This window comes from Protopterus annectens, chromosome 6.part0, assembly GCF_019279795.1.
Source record: "Protopterus annectens isolate FY-2018-M chromosome 6.part0, PAN1.0, whole genome shotgun sequence".
Lineage (NCBI taxonomy): Eukaryota > Metazoa > Chordata > Ceratodontiformes > Protopteridae > Protopterus > Protopterus annectens.
In genome coordinates, this window is record NC_056737.1 from 1,058,155,630 (window position 1) to 1,058,178,880 (window position 23,251).

Here is a 23,251-nt window from a genome sequence, read left to right on the forward strand (position 1 = left end):
GCACACCTTTACAAAGCACTACCACTTACCTCTTTGCTCTATGTCCAGAGCAGGCTTTGCCATTGCAGTTCTGCAGGGCCTCATAGCCTCTCCTAATCCTATTTAGTCCAGCCACCCATCCCCAGCTTTGGGATTCAACCCAAGAGTAATGACTGCAACAGTGAAACACGATGAACATAGTACAGTTGTGTACCTACCATAAATGTAGATGTTCGAGTGTATTCACTGTTGCAGTCCAGGTTACCCACCCACCTTCCCCCTTTTCTTTGCTGGGACTTATCTGCACTTCTCTATCGTATACCTATTTGGTGTATTTGCTTGTAGATGAAGGAAATGTTATTTTTGTGCATGCATTTTTATTGGCATATTTTTCAGCCAACCAATTTGGGGGCACCTGACATCTGGGGCAAGAAAAACTGAAGAAAGTGGCATCGGCTGCATCTTTTATATCCCTGGCGCACTGACGTCATGGAAGAGGCGACGGCAACCGGTGCCGGACCTAGACTTTGGAATTCTGGCAGACTGAGGGTAGCCTGCCAGCAGGATAACCCAAGAGTAATGACTGCAGCAGTGAATACACTCGAACATCTACATTTATGGTAGGTACACAACTGTACTTTCCCCCTCGACTTAAGTAATAACCGACGCAGACATGACAGACGTTACTTCGGAAGTGGCTTCCTGAAGGGTAGGCACCGAAGTAGACTACTCTAGCGGACATCCCTCAACCCCTATGTCGGTGGTTGGCAGGCCATCTGACATCGGGGCAGAAGTGGTAGGCCTTTAAACCTTGGCCTTTTTCTTGGCGATTTAACCTGGGTGGCCAACTCCGGGTCCATTCTTAATGCTAACTTTTTAAATCTCGGGTTCTCCAAATACAATTTGAGGGCGGCCAAACAGCTTCTGAGCGTTTTGGGGACAAAAGGCTGGCAGGTCGCGCAGGAGGTATGATCATGTTCCCGGCCTAAACAAAATACACAACGGTTATGGGAGGTTTTATCTGGGATTCGACATCCGCATTTGCATTTACCTTTCTTAGTGGACATTGGCTAAGAACAGTCAAACAAACCAAGCACATGGAAAAATATTAATGAGAATTCCCCAATGGGGTTCTTAACCTTGAGTCTCTTAAAGGTGAGGAACAAAGTGATAGATCTGATGTTCAGCTGTGGCAGAAAAGTTCTGAGGTCTGCGTGTGCAGAAGTCACATTTAAAGCCCCTGGTTTATGGCCCTACGTGTGATGTCCCACGCACCAGCAGCAGCCAGGTTTAAGCTTTTGTATAGGAGCCGACATTCAGGTCACCTGAGGTGGAGGATCCTATAGAAAGAGTACTGCAACATGAAAATAGAAAGACATCTGTTTATTTCCTGTTTGAGATCTTAGAAGGGTCAGTCTGTCTGTAAGCAAACAATTGTTGGTTGTTCTTTTGTTTTTGTAAAGACAACCATGCAAGTCTTTTTCATACAAAGTTAAGGTACATTCCACCAAAGCCTTGTCCTCTTTGGTGACGTGTTTGAAAGATGTGGACTCTAGAAGCATTCTAAAGGCAGAAGCCTATTCCTGTGTTCATACAAAGCACTACAAACTGAATTTTTTTCTCAAGTTCAGGAGCAGACCGTGCGATGACCATTCTCCAGAGGCTCCTTGATCCTTTTTCTTCCTCTTTCTACATAGGAGTAAGATTTGGGAATCTACACACATGCTACTGAGGCAGTGTGAATGATGACCATAGTATTGTTGCGCAAGTCCTACTTAACTAAAATAGTGGATGTTTGAATTTTACACTGCCTCAATGGTAGCACTCACCCACCTTCCCCCATTTTTTATATAGTTTGATGGTATCCAACTTTGTTGTGCTGTTGGTTGACTTTGGTTATTTCTGTTTTGTGTCTGTTATTTGGTTGGTAGGTTTCAAGCAATTCTTGCTTCTGGTCCTTCTTGATTTTCCTACTTGGCACTAGAAGCCTGAGTAACTGACTTTCTGTTTTATGGTTTAGACTTCCCCTGATGGGAGAGGCTTATTCAGTCTATAGTCACTGTGAGAGGAGGGGATTCTGAGCTCTGGAAAGCTGCCAGTGTGGGTCTGTTTGCAGGCATATGCCACTGAGCCAGTCTGAAATTTTAACATCTACTGTTACAGGTAAGTAGGACTTGCACAACTGTACTTTCTGATGTCCTTCTATTCCTATGTTGCAGTATTCTACTTGTGGGATTTCTTGCCCTCTGGCATCTCGTATGTTGGCTCTTATACAAAAGCTTCAGCTTGGCTGTTGCAGCTTACGTGGGACATCAGACGTAAGGCCATAAACCAGGGGCCTTAAATTTGATGTCTGTATGCACAGTCCTCAGAACTTTTCCGCCGCAGACGACCGACGCATCGTGTTGTCACTTCTTCTCAGACATTGCATTAAAAAGCCAAGTACCCCGTTGGGTTTCTGTTTTTCTTTACATTTCCGATTGTTATTACTTAGGCTTGGTTGTTGTAGCGGTTTGTAGCTGATGTCAGGTAAAAAGAGTAAATGCCAATGCGGGTGCCAGATACCCCATAAAGATGCCCATGATAGGTTTGTTTTTTTGCTTAGGCTGAGAGCATGACCATTCCGCCTGCTCCATTTGTCAGTCATTTGTGCTGATGACCCTACGCAGCTGTCTGGCCGCATTAAACCTCTACCTAGTAAATTAGCGCCTTAAGCGGTTAGCCCGAAGAATAGATCCTGCCTCAGGGACTGTGTCTGAACCTCCACATAAGAAGACCAAGATTCCTAGGCCTTCTTCGCCTGCCGCTTTACCAGACACCCCACCAACTGCTGTTTTAAGAGCTGAGGGGGTGCCCGACAGATCCATCGACTTCAACGACGACCTTTGGGGAAGCCGTTGCTGAGCTGGCGACCAGCACGTCCACGGAGCCTACCAAGACACCGACTACTGTCGATGCTGAGGGGGAACCAGAATTTGTGGTACCTCTGGGGATCCAGACTTCTGAAACGGTTGCTTCGAAACCTGAAATGGTTGCTTCGAAACCTGACTCCAGGCCAGTTCCAACTTCCACTCCGGCCAAAAAGAAACAGAAAGCCAAGCATGCCTCCTCCACTGCAGAAGGCCTACCAGATTGGCAGTCCTTCACTTCTTCCCTCATGCAGGCCTTTATGGCCCTTAGGCCTTCAGCCTCAACCTCCACTTCTCTACCTTTGCTCAGCCCTAGGCCTGCCTCAGCCTCTTCCCTTCCTCCCATGACTTCTAAGGTTAGGGAGGAAGAGCATGAGTCTTCCTTTTCTTTCTCAAGAGGACTCTGCATCTTTTACCTCCAAAATTGCATCTCTCCAAGAGTGTTATTCTCCTGATGAGGAATCTGTTGAAGGGGATCCTCCCCCTGAGGATATTACTTTTGGTGAGACCATCACCAAGATGAAAGACCATTTCAAATGGGATACCTCACAAATGACTGACACCCAAAAGACGTACTTTGAGCTTCAAATAGTCCCCTTCTGCTGTTCCTCCCATTCTGCCTGCTTACTTGGATGCCATTAATTCTGCATCTAAGGCCCCAGACTCTCAGCCACCTGCCACCAAGTGCCCAGACTGCTTCTGCAAGGTGCCTGATGAGCAAAAAGGTTTAGTCAAACCACCCTTGGCAGACCCAGCAGTGATTGCCACCTTCCCTGATAAGCAATCCACACTGCTTCCCTCTGGCTCTCTCCTACCCACTGATAACGACAGCATATTTATGGATAGGATGGGCAAGAAGGTGTACACCTTTTCCACTTTGGCTTTCAGAACCTTTAATTATCAGACGCACATGACTAAGTATGCTCTTGACTTGGTGTCTCAAGCCTCCTCTATGCTGGCTTCTAATCCTGACAGCCCCATTAAGGCTGACATCTCCTCCAAACTGTGCCTGGCTACACAAGTAGCCAGGCACTCAATTAGATGCAGCTTTGATGCTGCAGAGGCATCTGTTCACTCTGCAAAGTCTGCTTTTGTCCTCAGGAGATACTCCTGGCTGAGACTTCAGAATCTCCCAGAAGACTTCTAGTCCAAGATCTTGGATGCTCCCCTGGATCACAATTTCCTTTTTGGAAAAGAATCTGCAGAGCTCTTCGAGAATCTGCAAGAAAAAAGCAAGTAATTGCAGGACATTAAGCATTTACTGGTGTCCCCCATTCCCAAGTACTATAGAAACTACACTGCTAAGACCACCTTTGTAAGGCTTAACCCTCCACATACAGGTGCTTCCTCTTCAGATCTAGAAGAGGGGCAGGAAGACCCACCACTTCCAGACCTAATGCACCACATCCTCAGCCCAGACAATCCTTTCAGGACAGAGGAGGTCCCAACAATGCGTGATTGCCTTGCCCACCTGTCACTCTCTGCACGCCTTCCCCACTGCCTCCCCCTCTGGCAAGCCATCACCACGGATCATTGGGTACTATCCATTATCGAAAAAGGATGTTTCCTCTCCTGGAAAGAAAAAACACACAGGCATCCCATTTGCCCCCAAAAAACAGCTTCATCTCCTTCCACAGGTTTTGTCAGACCTGCTGAAGCTAGGTACCATAGAACCTGCGTCTTCAGGACAGGAAGGAAAGGGTTTCTACTCCCATCTCTTCCTGGTCCCCAAAAAAGACGGCTCCTGGAGACCCATCTTAGACCTCTCCTTCCCAAATCTTCAACTTCAGGTACCCACCTTCAAAATGCTGTCACTTCCCACCCTGCTACTTGTTCTGGCCAAGGCCTTTAATGGCCACCTTGGACCTAAAAGAGGCCTGCCTACACATACCCATCAGGGCTCCCGTCAGGACTTCCCACAGAAGATTCCTGCATTTTTCTGGGCCCTCCTCTCATTTCCAATTTACTGCTTTGCATTTTGGTTTGTCCCCTGCCCCTCGAGTGTTTACAAAGTGTCTAGCCCCAGCCATTGCCTTCTGCAGAACTCAGGGAATCCAGATTTACCCCTATCTGGACGACATCCTAATTCTGGCAGAGTCAAAATGTACCCTCTCAAAGCATCTGCGCTTCACCAGGTCCCTTCTGCAGAATCTAGGGTTCACCCACATCTTTCCAAAGTCCTCCTTGAACCCAGACCAGGACAACATTTTTCTGGGTTGCAGAATCAGAACGGACAAAATGAAGGCCTTTCTCCCACAGGGTAAGGTACTATCCCTGACCTCCCACTTCAAGGAGATCCTACACTCTCAGAAAATAACTGCAGGGCAATTCCTTTGTCTCCTGGCTTAATGGCAGCAACCATCCCTATGCTACCACTGGCCAGATTGCACATGCACAAGCTACAGTTGTACCTCAAAAACATTTGGTCCCAGCACCTGAATCACTTGGAACAGGTGATTTCCCTCCTTCCCTTTCTAAAGACAGAAATCAGCTGGTGGATCCAACAAGTCCAGCTAAACCTGGGATTTCCACTGCTACCTCCCACCCCAACCCAAATAATGCATACAGATGCCTCAAATTCAGGTTGGGGAGCGACGGTGGCATCTTACAGGGTTCAAGCAAACTGGCACCCTTCTCTAAAGGCCAAACACATCAATGTCAGAGAAATTACAGCAGTCTTCTTAGCTCTAAAAACCTTTACCCCTCTACTTCTAACAGAGGTTCTTCTAATAGTGACCGACATTGCCACTATGATGTGGTACCTCAGCAAACAGGAAGGAACAAAGGCTTTTATCAGCTGTGCAGACTAACCCTGATGATATGGGACCTAGCCTCTCGCCACAACTCATCCCTGCAGGCAACCTACATCCCCTCGCAGGACAAGCAAGCAAGCAGATCTCCTAGGCAGGGCATCCTCTCCGCAACACAAATGGATGCTGGACAGAACTGTCTTCCTAGATATAGTCCACTGGTGGGGCACTCTTCAAATAGACCTGTTCACCTTCCCCCAGAACAGGTAGCTGCAGACCTTCTGCTCATAGACCTACTCCCCTCTAGCTTGGAGAGTAGACGCTTTTAACATCACCTGGGAGGGGAAGTTTTTTATGCCTTCTCCCCCTTCCCAATGATTCAGAAAGTCCTCCTGAAAATCAAGAAGGACAAACCGAAAATCTTGTTAGTGACTACCTACTGGCCAAGGCAGCACTGGTTCCCCCTACTTCACAATCTAGCCAAGGGCAATCACTACAAGTTACTCTAGAAGGTGGACCTCCTGACACAAGGAAAAGGAACTCTCCTCTACCCACACTTGTAGATGTTATCCCGGGCACTGTAGGTGATAAACCTTTGATCCCTTTCCTCAGAGGACGTGCTTTCATTCCTGAGGGAGGCCAGGAAACCTACAACAAGAAAATCTTAACTAGCTAAATGGGAAAGATTTACTAAGTGGTGTCTAGGCAAGGGCAAGGACCCTTACATTGCTGATACCCCCTAGTTCTTGCTTGTGCGTGTCAATTGATAAAAAGTGGACTTTCCTACTCGTCAGTGAAAGTACACCTTTCTGCTATTTTAGCTTGCTTGCATCTTGATCCCCCCTTGCTAGCCAGCCTTGACGTGAAACTCTTCCTTAAAGGGGTGTGCTACACATTAGACCCCCAAAGAAGCCTATCCCTCCGCCCTGGGACCTTAACTACATCTTCAAAAAACTTACCCAACACCTTTTCGAATCTGCTGGGACATCTTCCCTACAAATTTGTACATGGAAAACAATCCTTCTACTGGTTATCACTTCAGCCAGAAGGGTTTCAGAGTTGTAAGCCTTAATGGCCTGCCCCCCTACACCACCTTCCACAAGGACAGGGTCACCCTGAGAACTAATCCCTCCTTTATGCCCAAGGTGGTCAATGACTTGTCTCTAAACCAATCTATCCACCTACCCCCTTTCTTTCCCTCTCTCACTAATGAAGGGGAGAGGATAGTACACTCCCTGGATGTGCACAAGCAACTAAGATTTTAACTGGACAAAACCAAATCCATTAGGAAATTGCAGCAACTCTTTGTTTCCTTTCACCCCGGTGCTGTGGGCAAGGCAGTTTCCAAACAAACCATCACATGCTTGATCAGGAAAGCCATTTGTCTCTGCTACTCCCTCCATGGAAAAAAAACCCAGTGAGAGTAAAGGCCTACTCCACAAGAGCATTGGCCACCTCCAAGGCTTCTATAAAAGGTCTGGACATGGCATCCATTATGGAAGCAGCCAACATGGTCCACTATCCACACTTTCACCAAACATTGCAAAGTTGCCAAGTCTCCAGCGCTCGTGCAGAATTTGCCAGGGCAATCCTACAGGGCTTTGTAGAATCCTCATCAGCATCCACCACCCTCTCATCCATCTAAGCTGTGGTACTCTCCCACAACTAGAATACTGCAACATTGGAATAGAACATAGAATAGTTGTGCAAAATTTTACCATAACCATAGATGTCCTCCTCTTCCATGTTGCAGTATTCCTTACCACCCACAATTCCCCCTCTTCATTCTCCTTTATCCCCAGCTATAACCTGGACCTGTCTATGCTATAGAAGGACCCCAGGGTCCCATACCTGACACTACTGGCTTTTTCCACCTGCTGGGCCTTCTACTCTAACTGCTGGCCTTCAAGTTCTGAGGATTGTGCGTGCAGACATCACATTTAAGGCCCCTGGTTTATGGCCTTACGTCTGACGTCCCACGCACGCTGCAACAGACAAGCTGAAGCTTTTATATAGAAGCTGACGTACGAGTCCCCTGAAGGCAGGAAATCCCACAACTAGAATACTGCAACATGGAAGAGAAGAATATCTATGGTTATGGTAAGATTTTACCCAACTATTCTTTCTTGTAAATTATTTGTTTGTTACTTAATTTTTACAGATGAGTATACAAAGTATGATTTTCTGCATGGAAATAAATAACTATAGTAGTAATGTGCTATCTAGGCTGGAACACAGATAATTTTTAGCCCAGGTAAATAGGAAACGTCAAATCATATTTTAAATATTAAAATTGTTAATTGTAACTGGCAGCTCTGAGTCCATTTACCACGTGAGAATGGGTTTTGCTTATATGATGGATTAGTCAGAGAATGAAGGTGGAGAGTGTGGGACTGAATTCTTGAAATGGATAGCAACCATGCATGAGGACTGTTTTAGTTACTAGCAGTTACTTGAATTGTCTGATTAAAAAAAAAAAGTTCCCAGCACACTAAAAGGAGAGAAAATGAGTTGCAAATGTTTGTGTTGCAGGTACTTGGTTAATAGACCTTTCCCAAGCACACTGTAAGACTTGTGGTTAGGTCAGCTGGTAGCTCTTAGATTGGTTATGTGTGGGTATATGGGGAGTGGCAGTTGGCATGTGTGCAGCAGTGAATTGGGGTCCTATACAAAGTTTCAGTTACATGGATAGGCTTTGGCTGCCTTCAACTGTAGGCTGGATATTGCTATTGAAAACAAGTGGGTATATTCTTATCTTGCACATTCTGCTTTCTGTATGGGTAGGGACATGCTGCTGTCGTAGAGTCCAGATGTGCTGAGCTGGACTGGATTGTGACTTCTTGGTGTGTGCATACAGGGGGTTGTGTATACCCCTGTACCCCAGGGTGCAGGAGCTAAACATAAAAACAAGCGGAGAGTATCCATTCACTGAGATAAAAGAAAAACTTCCTCACTTATTAATTGCTATGTTAACTAATTGCTTTTTGATGATTCCATTCACTGAGGTAAAAGAAAAACTCTGTCACTTATTAATTGATATGTTAACTCATTATTATTTTTTTTTAATGATGCTATTATGTTTCTCATTTTCTTTTTTTTTTTTTTTCTTTAGAATTCAAAACCAGAGTCTACCACAGAGGAAGAGGACGAAGATCTGGATGAAGAAACAAAAAGAAGAGATTCCTTAATTAAAAGCTCTATTGAGAGTTTAATCAGAGAGTATTCAAGTGAACTTAATGCTCCATCTTTAGAGTCTGATAACCACTTGAAAAAAAGAAAAAAGGACAGGAAAGAGGAAACGGATAATGTTGTCATCAAAGTAAAAGTTGAGTTTTTCGCTTTCATGAGATTGTATGACATGCATTATATGTTCATTTTTCAGTTTTGCACCAAAATTGGTAGTATAAATATGTTTGTCGTATTGTTCAGTACTACTATAGTGATAACTTCGTTGGACTTGCGCTGCAGAGGGTCAGATATTTGGCCTGACTTCCAGAGCTTTACACACTGTCACTCCTTGCTGAGTGGGTGCACTGTCACTACCAGTGGTGTAAGTGGGTTGTCTGCTCACACCATCTTTAGTTTTTGCTGAGCATTGCTTATTGTTGGTAGCATTCAGTAATATAGCAAGCCAGTTTGGCCTGGCTTTTGGAGTTTTCAGGTATGTTCCCCATTTGGGAACATTCTTATCTCTGGGGCTATGTTGTGCATATTTAGATGCGTTTTAGTTTTTTGGGAGTCATGTACAAATGTCAGAAGCTAAATTTTGTATGTGCACTGGAGTAAGAAGATGCCTCGTAAAGTTTTCCAGATCTAATGATGTCCTTCCATTCACTGGTTGTAGTATTATTTACATTTGGGATTCCCTGCCTTGGGTGGCCCAATGTCCTGCCAGCATACCAAAGCCTACTGTTGCTTTAAGGTATGACAGACATCACATACATGCTCCTTGCGTAGCATAGGGCATAAGGGTGACATCCGGACATACCATCCTCAGACTTTCTTTGCCAGCAGTCTGAATGCATCTCTCAGTCGTCAATTCTCCAAAAATGCACCAAGTACCACCACGACTCTTTTAAGTTTCAGTTCTTTTATTAAGACAGGCAGTCAAAATAGTAGGCGCTTTCGGGTTACCATCCAAACCCTTCTTCAAACATATATTCAGTCACATTCCCTAGGCATTTAAATATCAAAAAAGGGTGCCAAAATGTTGCATCTCTATAACTTATCTAAATTTGCCACTAGATGGCAGCAAATATACATTTATTCCCTTTCAGAGAACATTCTTCAGTTAAGGTTTATAAAAACCTTAATATATATATCTATATATATATATATATATATATATATATATATATATATATATATATGTATATATATATGTGTGTGTGTGTGTGTGTGTGTGTGTAAAATTTCATAGGCAAAGACCTTTATCAAAGACAAACATGCACACATAATGTCATAAAATAATATAAATATATATGTTCAAACCATTAAAAATAACAGTAACATTTTAAAAACTGTATAAAAATTCCTATATATATATATATATGTGTGTGTGTGTATGTGTGTATATGTATATATATATATATATATATATATATATATATATATATATATATATATATATATATATATATATATATATATATATAAATAAACTCTTCTTACATAGAACACGGTAAATATACACATACTTAAAACCATCAACGTATGTGAACATCTATATCAGTAGACATATTTCATAGCCCATATTTCAGTGTTTTAGGGGTCTATCCCTCAAAAATGGTTTGATCGAGATCCTGTCATTCAACCCTTTCCCTCTATCTGACTGCATCCTAATTATCCATTTTATTTCTTCTTTCTCCATATAGTTCTTTATATTTCCCAATCTATTACTTCTATTAACCAACTCTATCACCATGAATCTAAACTTCTGGTTTAAGTCATTATCCAATGTATGTTTGGCCAGTGCATTAGTCTCATCCTCATGATTAATAACATAGATATGCTCCCTCACTCTCTCTCTCTGAGTTCGATTTGTCTTGCCTATATAGAAGCTAGTACATTTCATACAGCTAGCTAGATAGACAAGATCTCTGGACTTGCAGTCAGCATAGTGCCTGAATGTATAAGGTCCTACCAGTATCAGGGTGTTCAAAACTATTGGAACCCATCATGTAGGAACATTGGCTGCAATTTCTACATGGAAAAGTCCCTTGCCTACTAGATTTCACCCTGCTCCCCTTGTTCTCTTCAAAACATAGTAGCCTTTTCAGGGACTTATTATTCCGGTATCTGTATCTAGGTGTAGGGCCAACTATAGTACAAATTTCATCATTGGTAGTCAAAATTGCCCAATTTCTGTTGATCACCTTACATATGTTCCTATTATTATTGGAATGTGGTATATTTAACCTAACTTGCATACTAGCTGAATTAACATATCTAGTTACTTGGGTTGATTCAGTAGTATTACCATTCCTTTTCCTAAAATGAGGTCTTCCTTTCCCTTTTCTGTTGACCATTGCTGGATCATTTAATATATCACTTTCTTTTCTAGAGTACCCCCTCGTGACAAATTCCTCTCTCAAGTCATTTAATGTCTGTTCACATTTAGTATCATCACTAGTCAGGTTGGATATTCTTCGACCTTGATTAATGACTATTATTTTTGATATATATGTCTAGGATGCATACTTGTACAATGAAGTAGACTATTCTTCCTACAGCTGTTCCTATATAATGAAGTTGTAAAACTATAAATGTTAAGTTGTCAATCTCGCCTTCATTCTTGCTGGATGGGTTCGGAGCCGATCCTCGGCTCTGACTCGGCACTTACTAAGCTCGAGAGCTAATTTTACCAGCTTGGGGCAACCCTATATCCCATGATGCAAGGCGGAGATTACCCAGATCTCGTTTGCCGCTTCGCTAACGAGGTGCCTTCTTTTACCAGCTCTAGGTAAGTGAACAGTTTTTGAGACTTTTCGTCTACCCCCCCCCCTTTAAATTTATATATATATATTTGTGTTTTGTTAATTAATGACTTACTTTAGCCCTATTCCCGTCAGTGTTCCCTTTTTTTTGAGTAAATTATTCCCTTGTCCCTAGTTAGGCCTTAGGCCTTCCCCTCCCTAAATTTTTTCCTGTCTGGGATTGTTTGTGTATGACTGTGTGTTATCCCTGTTTATTTTAAATTGTTGGACTGAGTGTTTTTTGTGTGTGTGTGTTGCTGTGGTGTTTCATCGACACAGTTATGTCGAAGGACACTAAGGTCTCAGGCTTCAAGAAGTGTGACTCGTGCTGTCAGAAGATGTCTCTGACAGACGGTCACACTTCTTGTGTTTATTGCCTGGGACCTTCGCACCTGCAGGACTCTTGTGCTATCTGTCATGCTTTCAGCCCAAGAGTCCTGCAGGAGCGAAAAAATAAGCTGATATTAAGGGGCTTATTAAAGCCGGAGAGCTCCCCGACTAAGTCGGCACCGGGGAAGCCCTCAAAACCTGTTAAGCCTTCGGCTCAGACTTCCAAGCCGTCGGCTTCAGGTTCATCCTTACCAGGTTCGAGATCGGCTCTGGACGGAGCCAATCCCTCCATACCAGTCTCAGGATCGGCTCCGGCCGGAGCCGATACTGTCAAATCCAGACACTCAGTGTCGGCTCCGGCTGGAGCCGACGTATCTTCGGCTCCGATGGCTCCATTGATCTCAAAAAAGAGATCTCGATCTCCTTCAGTGGAATCTATACATTCGGCTCCGAGATCACCCTTGCTCTCGGAGTGGAGCCATCGGAGCCGTTCTTCTCGGTCATCCAGGCTATCTGATCACGACCTCGAGAGAGTGGTGAGTAGACTATTAAAGTCTCAGGCATTGGCCCAAATACTCCATAGCCCATATCCACAGATGGTAGCTATCTCACATCCACCGAACATTCCTCCTTCGACTCTCTTACAGAGCTCGGAGCCGGAGCTCCTCGGAACGGGCACCGTTGTGACTTCGGAGCCGATACCACTCCTTTCGGCTCCGTCGTCCTCGGCTGCGATTTCCTCCTTGAGACCTTCATTGGAGGGATCCGGGCGTCTGGTTTCTCTCGTCGGCTCCGAGGAGGCGAGTGGCATCGGACCCTTGTCCGACCCCATTCTCCCTCTCGGAGCTTCGGCGTTGGTGAGCTCGGCCCCGTCATCTGCCTCGGAGCCTTCCCTCTCAGTGAGGCCTGGGGTTCCTATCTCTTCGGAGCGGGAACTTTCTGATCTCTCTGACGGGGGAGCCTTCGAGGTGATGAGGAGTGTACTAGCCCCTGGGCTTAGTCAACGGACAGTTCCATCAGCTCCTCGCACTACAGTGCCTGCTGACGTCTCTTCCCACTCTCTTGCTCCCGGACCCAGAGATCCAACGCCTCAGGTTTCCCCATTGGGAATATCTTCCTCTTCCGAGGCTTCTCCTGATCCGTCAGGGGAACCCCCGCGTAAGAGGACATGTAAGAGGAAACATCTAGACTCCCCTGAGCCTACTACATCAGATACTGACTTGGATGAGTCGGAGGGATCCCCAAGGTCCTCCTCTGAGGATGTCTCATTTTTAGACATCCTTGAAATCCTTAAGCAGAGGGGAACTGGCCCTCCCTTAATCCTTCCGAGGACGAGTCAGTATACCTGGAGGCGTTCGGATCTCGACCCTCCACCTCCTGGGTGTCTCCGCCTTTCGACCCTCTCATGGAGGTAGTGGCTCGGAAGGCGTGGATGGCTCCGGATTCGGTGGAACCTATCCCTAGGAGACCTTTAAAATTTATTATGGCCCCACAAGATAGACAATATTTAACAAAGGGTGTCCCAGTTGATGCCATGGTGGTGGCTGCTGCCACCAAGAAGGAATTAGCTGATCCTTCAGTACCTGTTCATCCTCCTAACAAGGAGTCTAGGACTATGGACAGGTACGGTAAGCGGATTTTTTCTTCAGCGACTTTTGCCATGAGATCGCTGAACTACTTATGCCACTTCACCCGCCTTCAAAGAGATGTTCTTAAAGAGTTGGGAGAAGTTTTACAGGATCCGTCAGCTGCTGGGTCTCAGGATAAGATTAGCTCACAGCTAGGAATCCTTAACTCCATTGCTAACTCCTCCATGCGGCTCATTTCTTATGCAGCCGATGGAGCGAGTAGGGCCGCAGGCACAGGAGTGGCTTTAAGGCGTCAGTCCTGGATGCGGCTTTGTAATTTTGCAGACCCCTTCAAGGCGTCTTTCACAAACTCCCCCTTTGATGGCTCAACCTTGTTTGGTCCAAGTGAAAGACACTTTGACTAGATGCGAACAAGATGGCAAGACTCTTTCTGCCGTAGGAGTCCGTTTCTCCACCCCATCTAGACCTTACCCCAAAGGACAGAAGGGAGGGAAAATGTGGTTCCGCAAATCTCAAGGAGTCACGCCTGATGCACAAAGTCAGTTTACCCCCAGAGGCAGAGGGGGTAACAATAATAGACGCCGCTCTAGGGGCAGATGTGGTCCGCAGAATCAGGGTAGCAGAGAGCCTCTTTCTGACAAACCCTTCCAGCATCCCTGAGATGTTGCCCGATTGTCCGCCGGAGGCAGTCGGGGAAAATTATCGCTGTACCCAATAGCCTGGCTTTCCCTTTCTCAAGACAAATGGGTACAGTCAATTATATCCGAGGGTTACAAAATTCCCTTTATTCAAACCCCAATTCAACAAAAGGGAACCCTTCCAGACGTTCCACCCGGTCTAAGGGAACTAGCAGTACTAGAAATATCAAAACTGCTAGTAAAAAGAGCCATCCAGCCAGTCCCAGTGGACCAAATAGGATCCGGAATCTACTCAAGGTTCTTTTTAGTTCCAAAAAAGACAGGGGACTAGAGAACAATATTAGATCTGAGCAAACTCAACAAGTTTGTAAAGAAATCAAGATTCCGGATGGTCACGCTTCAGTCCATTCTGCCCTTTCTGGGCAAGGACAATTGGATGTGCTCGCTAGATCTTCAGGATGCGTACTATCACATAAAAATTCACAGACGCTCCAGAAGATTTCTCCGCTTTCGGCTGGGGACCAGTCACTTCCAATTCAGAGCCCTGCCCTTTGGACTCACTACAGCCCCCAGAGTGTTCACCAAATGCATGGCAGTGGTTACGGCTCACCTGCGACGTCAAGGATTCCAGGTGTTTCCATATCTAGACGACTGGCTCGTCACTGCCACCATCAGGCATCAGCTTCTCCAAGCCAGAAATTACACCATTCACACTTGCAGAGGGCTAGGAATTTCTATAAATTTCAAAAAATCTGCCTTGTCACCTTGTCAATCTATTACTTTTATAGGCGCAAGATTGGACACCGTACAACTTTCAGCAAGGTTAACAGACCAAAGGATCTTGGGCATTCAAAGACACGTACAGGTGATTCTTTTCAGCAACAAAATTCAGGCCAGATTTGCTCTGAAAGTACTGGGTCTTATGGCGGCCGCCATAACACTTCTTCCCCTCGCCCGCTTTTACATGCGTCTTCTACAATGGATGCTATTCACCCAATGGTCTTTATAACAACTTCCCATGCGTCACGAGATCATAGTAACTCCAACTTGCAAAAGACATCTGACTTGGTGGATATCGTTCCCTCAAATCCATCAAGGCAGACCATTTGTTCCTCTTGCCCCGGTTGCCACGGTTACATCGGACGCCTCCCTGATTGGGAGGGGGGGGGGGCATTATCAGGGCAGAATGGTCCATGGCACTTGGCAACCTTTCGAGTACCATCTGCACATAAATGTTCTGGAGATGAGAGCAGTGCTTTTAACGTTGCAAGCCCTCAATGACTCTCTTCCCCTGGGAACTATTGCAGTCCAAACGGACAATATGTCCGTAGTGTGGTATATAAACAAACAGGGCGGAACCAAGTCCTATCCACTGTGTCGAGAGGCTCTCAGACTTTGGCAATGGGCAATCTCCTCTCACCGGTTTCTGATAGCAACGCACATCCCGGGAAATCCAACATCATAGCGGACAGATTGAGCAGAGCTATTCTCATGCCTCACGAGTGGTCTCTCAAACAGTCAGTGACGGAAGAGATTTTTCAGAAGTGGGGCCTTCCTTGCTGCGACCTTTTCGCTACACCTCAAAACAGCAAATGTCCAGACTTCTTCTCTCTCTTCCCCCTTCCAGGCCATCCCCCCAGAGACGCTCTAACCCAAGATTGGCCCCGGGGACTTCTTTATGCCTTTCCTCCTTTTCCGCTGATACATCAGCTAATTCAGAAAGCAACCGCCTTGAGAGCCAAGTTGATTCTCATTGCCCCTTATTGGCCTCGACAGATATGGTTTCCGTTCCTACATCATTACCTCTTGGTACAGCCATGGCATCTGGACCCGGTTCCAGATCTTCTGACCCACCAGTCAGGTCAACTGCACCAATCCATACCCTCTCTCAACCTCACTGCTTGGTTGCTCCACTTCCATCCTTAGCCAGGCTTCCTATGATTTCTAATCCTGTACGGGATATCATAGTAGCTTCCCTAAAATCTTCTACCAGAAAGATCTACACTAGTAAATGGCGACGTTTCTCTTTCTGGGCAAAAGCTAGGAACATAGACCCCTATACTGCTCCAATTCATTCGGTATTGGACTTCCTAGCTGACATCAGGATCCTCTTCTTCCACAGTGAAAGTTCAACTGGCAGCCATTTCAAATTTTCATATAGGCTTTTTGGACCACAACATTATGTCACATAAACTTTGCAAGGCATTCCTTCGAGGTATCTTTTTATTGAAACTTCCGATTAGAGACCCCCCACCACAGTGGGATCTAAATTTAATTTTAACATCCTTGATTCTTCCCCCGTTCGAACCTGCAGCTGCCTGTTCTTTGAAATTGCTTTCTTGGAAGACACTTTTTCTAGTTGCCATTACTTCTGCTAGGAGAGTATCTGAGCTTCATGCTCTCTGTATTCGCCCTCCCTATCTAATATTCCACAAAGACAGGGTATCTCTAAGGACTAATCCGTCTTTCTTACCAAAGGTGGAATCGCAGACTAACCTAAATCAATCCTTTGATCTTCCAGTATTTTTCCCGAATTATTCTGATAAAGCTGAACAAAAGTTACATTATCTCGATGTTCACCGCCAGCTCAGATATTATCTGGACAAGACTAAAAATTTTAGGAAATCTGATCAACTATTTCTATCCTATGCAGAGAACAGGAACGGCCTTCCAGTTTCTAAGGTAACTTTATCTAGGTGGCTGTCTTCTGTGATCACTTACATTTATCAGCTCAGAGGCAAAGAGTTGGTTTCTAACCCAAAAGCCCATTCTACCAGAGCTCTAGCTGCATCTACAGCTTTTCAAGCTAGACTTCCAATAGACACTATTTGTGCAGCAGCCACATGGGCCTCTCCTCATACCTTTGTTTCACATTACAAATTAGATTTGGTCTCCAGAGACAGAGCGAATTTTGGTTCCACCGTTCTCAAGAGTCTGTTCCATTGAGCCACCCAGGATAGAGGTGCTAGGGACGCAGTCCCATCCAGCAAGAATGAAGGCGAGATTGACAACTTAACATTTAGAAGTTATGTACCTACCATAACGTTCCATGTTAGTTGTCTTCTCTCGCCTTCTTTCTTGTCCGCCTCCATCCCCTAGCCTGGTCAGACCGGGAAGATTATACATCTTCTATTAAGAGATTATTACATTTTTCTAGCTGTTCAACTCCTAGTGTCACTAGATTATGTTGATCCTTTCTAGAGGGTTATGATGTTATTTAGTATTGTTATTTTCTTCCTCCTCTTCAGTTGGAAGAAAATATTGCTAATTCTTCAGCTACCAAACGAGATCTGGGCAATCTCTGCCTTGCATCATGGGATATAGGATTGTCTCGAGCTGGTAAAATTAGCTCTCGAGCTTAGCAAGTGCCGAGTCGGAGCCGAGGATTGGCTCCAAACCCATCAAGCAAGAAAGAAGGCGAGAGAAGACAATTAACATGGAACGTTATGGTAGGTACATAACTTCTAATTTTCTCTCTTGATAAAAACATCTAAAAATTCAATTTCTGATCTAGACCATTTCCCTTCAAACCTCAAAGAACTAGTTGTTTGATTAATATATTCACTAAATGAACATAGATCAGCTTCAGTACCTTCTCATAGGAAAAAGACATCATCTACAAACCTTTTGTAACATCTAATATTCCTACTATAATCCGTATCAGTGATGTATGTCTTCTCCCATTGAGCCATAACTAAATTGGCGTACGAGTTCGCACAAGGCGTTCCCATCGCCACCCCTTTTGTCTGCAAATTGTATTTATCAGTATATACAAAGACATTATTCTCCAAAATTAGTTCAAGCAATAGCATACATTTCATCATTACATCACTGCTAACATTTCTTGTGCACAACTGTCTTAAGTATTCCAAGACATCCACATTAGGTATTGTTGTAAATAACGACATTACGTCTAATGTTACAAGCCAAATGTTATACAAATCAACATTGTCATTCACACATTCAGATAATGTTACCAGAAATTCCTGAGTATCTCTAATTATAGTGTGTGCAGCTTGAACTATCTGTCCAAGCTGCTTCTCAGCATATATGGAGAGTGGATGTTCTTCGTGTTTCACTGTTGCAGTCATTACATTTGGGTTATCTGCTTGCAGGTAGCCCTCAGTCGGCCTGATGGGTCCTGCGTCACTTGCTGTGTCATCTTCCATGACGTCAGGTAGTCTGGGGAATAAAGCATGCAGCCAACGCCATTACATCAGTCTTTCTTGCCGTGCGGTGCCCAAAGCAGAAGCAGTTAGCAAGTGCCGGTCGGCCGACTCCTGAAATTTATGTTTTCAAGTTTCAGAACCGGTCTTCATCTAAAGCGAAGTACACCGTTGGGGACATTTTTTCTTGATCTAAACCGATGTCAGTAAAAGTCAATAATTGTATTTCTTGTGGAAACCAAATACCTCATAGAGTTTCATTCGTACTGTATTCCTTGCCTAGGCCCTCACCAATGACGTACCTCGCTCTCGGTTTTGTGCCTTATTTAAACCACAAACTGTTCATCGTCGGTACATTTTCGCTTCTAAATATTTTGGTACCCAGTTCAGTTATCCAGATACGTCTTCGGTAAGCCACCCGACTACCAACATTCCAAAAAAATGCAGAGATAAAGACAGAGACAGGCTGCCTAGGTCCAAAGCTGCCGACTATGCTTCTCCTAAGCTAGTCGCCAGTTCGCAGTGATGTGCTTTTGCAGCCCCTGATACCCGCTACTTCAGATTTGCAGGCCTCTACTGAGACCCATTCAGAGTCCGGTATGCCGCGAGATGCTTCAACTGGTGGAACCTGTGGATGTTTCTACCTTGGATGGGTCCAGAGCCACTGTGCAGGCACTGGCTTCTGAGGGTGTATTCAGGCCTATTGACTTGCATATTAAACAGACGCCTGCTTCTTCTTCTAGGCCTAAAACTCGAACCATGCCTAGGAAACCACCCAAACCGCATGGTCAGGCCTCTATGCCTAAAAAACAAATAAGAATAGCTGAAGACCTTATTACTTTAATCAGGAAGCCAACCTTCCCCCTCTAAGAGAGCTAGGACTGAATTTTCATATGATACTTCTGACCAGGATTCTGAAATTTCTGACTCCTCTGATGACCAGCATTAACCCTTATCTACCTGTGAGGATTCTGATGAAGAGGACTCTATTCTCTCTGCTTCCTCCAGAGGATTTTTCTTTTGGTGAAACCTTGCATGCTCTTAGGGAGCATTTTCATTGGGAAAGCCAGGATTACTCTGATTCTAAAAAGAGGCTTAGAGATTTCTTACTCCTGCCCCAACACAGGCCTTTAGCTATCCCTCCTGTGCTGGACATTGTTGATGATGCCTTTTCGGAGTCTAGTTTGGCCCCTGTCTCTCTACCTCCTGCTTCCAGAAAACCTGATAGATATTACAGGGATGTTCTTCATCTCACATTGCTGCAGTCCTTACATATGGGTAGTCCGCTGTCCTCGGTCGGCCCGAATACCAAAGTATTAGGCTGACGTCGGTCATGGGCGCTCAGAACTGACATCAGAGCGTCAGGGTATAAGAGCGCATGACCGACGTCATATCCTCAGTCTTTTTTGCCGCATGGTCCGATGCAGAAGCAGCGTTGCAAGTGCCGTTCGGCGTTCTGAAATTTTCGTATTCTGAGTTTCAGACCGAATCCAAGTTGGGCTAAGTACCCCGTTGGGGAATATTTTTGTTTTTTCTTGCCTCAGTTAATTCGGATGTCAGAAAAAGTGAATAATTGTATTTCTTGTGGGAAACAGATAGCGCATAGGGATTATCACTCTCTTTGTATTCCTTGTTTGGGACCTGAGCACGGCGTAGGGGTGTCGCTTTGTGCTAAGTTTAATAAGCGCACCATCAAGCGTAGGTTAGATTGCACTAGACTTGTCTTGAAGCGGTGTAATTATAATATGCCGTCGGATCCTCCGGCGCCGCTACCTGAAGAAGCGCAAAGACAAATCTTTAAAACCCAGACAGGATGAGTCGTGCGTTCGGACGCCGGCTCTTTAGGAACTACGGGGATTCTGTGGATCCGGCCGAGGTTTCAGTTGAGTCTCAGGAGGAGACTTTGATTTTGCAAGATGTGGCCTCTCAGGAGGCAGGTCAGGCTGAGGGGCCTCTCAGGTTACTGTTCTCCCTTCCTTACCTAAGGGATTAGGCCTTCTCCTTCTGTTTCTAAGGCTTCTTCCAAAGGCAGGGCTAGTTTACCTTTCCTGGTGTCAGTCCTAGTTCTGCAGGTTCTGTGCCGAAAAGCACATGCTTAAAATGGCAGAAGATTTAATTACTTTGATAAGAGGTTCTATGCCCCCTCCTGATAAGAGGCCCAGAGTGGAGCCAGAGGTGGAGAGTTTGGAACAGGCCTCAGATGATTCAGAGTCTTCAGCTGAAGACATTCAGGATTTTCCTACTTATTCTGATTCTGATGCAGAGGATTCCACTCCTTCTGCTTCTCCTCCAGAAGATTTTTCCTTCTCAGAAACACTTCATTCTATGAGGGAGCATTTTAAATGGGAAGGTCAGGATTTCTCTGATTCACGGAAGAGGCTTAGGGAGTTCTTGTTTTACCACAACATAGGCCCTTGGCTATACCTCCTGTTTTGGATGTTGTGCAAGATGTTTTCTCTGAGGCTTCCTTAATCCAGATTCTTTGCCTCCTGCCAGTTAAACCCGGACAGGTATTACAGAGTACCTGAGGCTCATAAATATCTGTATAAGAGTCCTAGGGCAGACCCAGAAACTATTAGCCAGGGACCTAAGGGTGTCAGGGCTTCTGTTGTAAAGAATCCAGTTCCTATGGATAAAGAGGCTAGAGCTTTGGATAGATGGGGTAAAAAGGTGTATACCTCTTCTACTTCAGCAATGAGGGCTTTGAATTGCCAGTTTCATATGTTAAAGTATCAGAATTTCCTCCTTACTCAACTAAAATCTAAAGTGGATGCTTTGGCAGAGGGCATTGAGTGTAAGGAATTACAGGATTTGGTACATGTCTCTGAACAGGTGGGTAAGCATTCTTTGCAGTGTGGTTTTGATGCTTTGCAGGCTTCTTCCAGGGTGGCTGCCACTGGTTCAGTTCTTCAGGCACGCCTGGCTTAAGGATCAGAATTTGTCAGAGCATGTTAAAACTAGAATTTTGGATGCTCCTTTACAGTCTGAAGTTTTATTTGGTCCCCCTGTGGAGTCGGTCTTGAAAAAGATGGAAGACAAGGCTAAGTCTATGCAGACTGTTAAAGACTTCTTGCAGGTGCAGCCTCCAAAGTTTAGTAGGAATTGGCCTACTAAGGGGTGGACGTATCCTTCTTCTGATTCTCAGTCTAGAGGTAGATCTAGACTTGGTAGGGGCAGAGCTCAGAGTACTTTCAGGCCTAGAACATGGAGTTCACCTGCACAATCTTCAGGTGAGGGCAGGGGCCAGTCCTTCGTAAACAGGCCCAATGACCTGCATTTTCAGCTGCCAGATTCTTCTTGCCTGGCAGCTCCTTTGGGAGGAAAATTAGCACTCTTCAAGCAAAACTGGCTTTTAGTCACCCAGGACAAATGGGTATTGGACATTATAAACCGAGGCTACAAGTTTTATTTCCATACATTGCCTCCTTTCAAAGGTATGCCAGACGTTCCTCCTCAACAAAGGGTAGAGGCTTACAAGCAGATTTCATTACTTCTTCAAATGGGAGCCATACAGCCGGTCCCTCTGTCAGAAGTGGGCCTAGGTTTTTATTCTCGCCTGTTTCTAGTACCAAAGAAAGGGAACACGTGGAGACCGATTTTGGATTTATCTATCCTCAACACATTCCTGGACATTCCAAAGTTCAAAATGTTGACGTTGCAACAGCTTTTACCTCTGTTGGGCAAAGATCACTGGATGGTAACTCTGGATCTCAAAGAGGCTTATCTTCATGTTCCTATCAGGCCCAGTTGCAGGAGGTACCTGCGTTTTCGGGCTGGGACTTTACATTATCAGTTCTCTGCATTGCCCTTTGGCTTATCTACTGCCATCAGGGTGTTCACAAAGGTTCTGGCTCCAGTGATAGCCTTCTTCAGGTTGAGAGGAATACAAATTTATCCTTATTTGGACGATTGCCTGATTCTTGCTCAAGACAAGTACGAACTTCTTCATCATCTACAGTATGTGATGGCAGTGTTAAGGTGCCTAGGGTATTCTGTGAACAAAACAAAGTCCAGTCTAGTACCCTCTCAGGAAATGTGCTTTCTGGGTGTGAGTCTGAATACAGCTTCCCAGATGGCTTTTTTGACCCCGGACAAGCAAAAGAACCTTACTCTTTACTTCCATCAATTGTCTCTACGGTCCAGGCTGACTGCAAGGACAGTCCTTCAAGCCTTGGCGTTCATGGCATCTTGTATCCTGGTGCTTCCCAATGCCAAACTGCATATGAGGAAGCTCCAATGGTATCTCAAGAACGTATGGACACAACACTGCCAAGATCTGGACACTGTCATTCAAATAATACCTTGCATTCAAAAGGAATTTTTGTGGTGGGCTCAGGAATGTCACCTAAACAAGGGACTCTCTGTGACCCGACCAGAGGCGAGTCAGATTCTAACGACAGATGCCTCGGGCAAGGCTTGGGGAGCACACCTCAATGGAAAATGGGTTCAAGACACGTGGCCTGCCAGACTTCAACATTTGCATATCAACTTGAAGGAGATGTTAGCAGTCCAATTTGCATTGATGGCTTTCAAAGATTTACTTCACCCAGGGCAAGTGTTGATTCAAACAGACAACACAACTGTCATGTGGTACATCAACAAGCAAGGGGGAACACATTCGTACCCTCTTTGCAGACAAGCGATGATTTTGTGGGAGACTGCTCTCAGTTTACACCTCAATCTTCAGGCAAGGTTTCTACCAGGAGCACAAAACTCCTTAGCAGATGTGTTGAGCAGACAGATAGTGGATCCCCACGAGTGGAAATTGGATCCTCATGTATTTCAAAGGTTGACAGTGTTATGGGGAACTCCAGACATAGATCTGTTCGCTTCTCCACTAAATTTCCAGTTGCCAAAGTTTTGCACGAAAATGTTTCATCCCACAGCTTGGAAGGTGGATGCTCTATCCTTCAGT

At 44.9% G+C, this 23,251-nt stretch overlaps 1 protein-coding gene across 4 annotated transcripts in view; it reads left to right on the forward strand.

Annotated features, from left to right (window-relative positions):
* RBM25 (RNA binding motif protein 25) overlaps positions 1-23,251 on the forward strand; it is a 1,759,384-nt gene that overhangs the window by 1,013,087 nt on the left and 723,046 nt on the right. For all 4 annotated transcript variants that reach the window (XM_044074670.1, XM_044074671.1, XM_044074673.1 and 1 more), the window contains exon 7: positions 8,751-8,963. In XM_044074670.1, the coding sequence (XP_043930605.1) occupies positions 8,751-8,963 (213 nt within the window). The remainder of the gene's footprint in view (positions 1-8,750; positions 8,964-23,251) is intronic.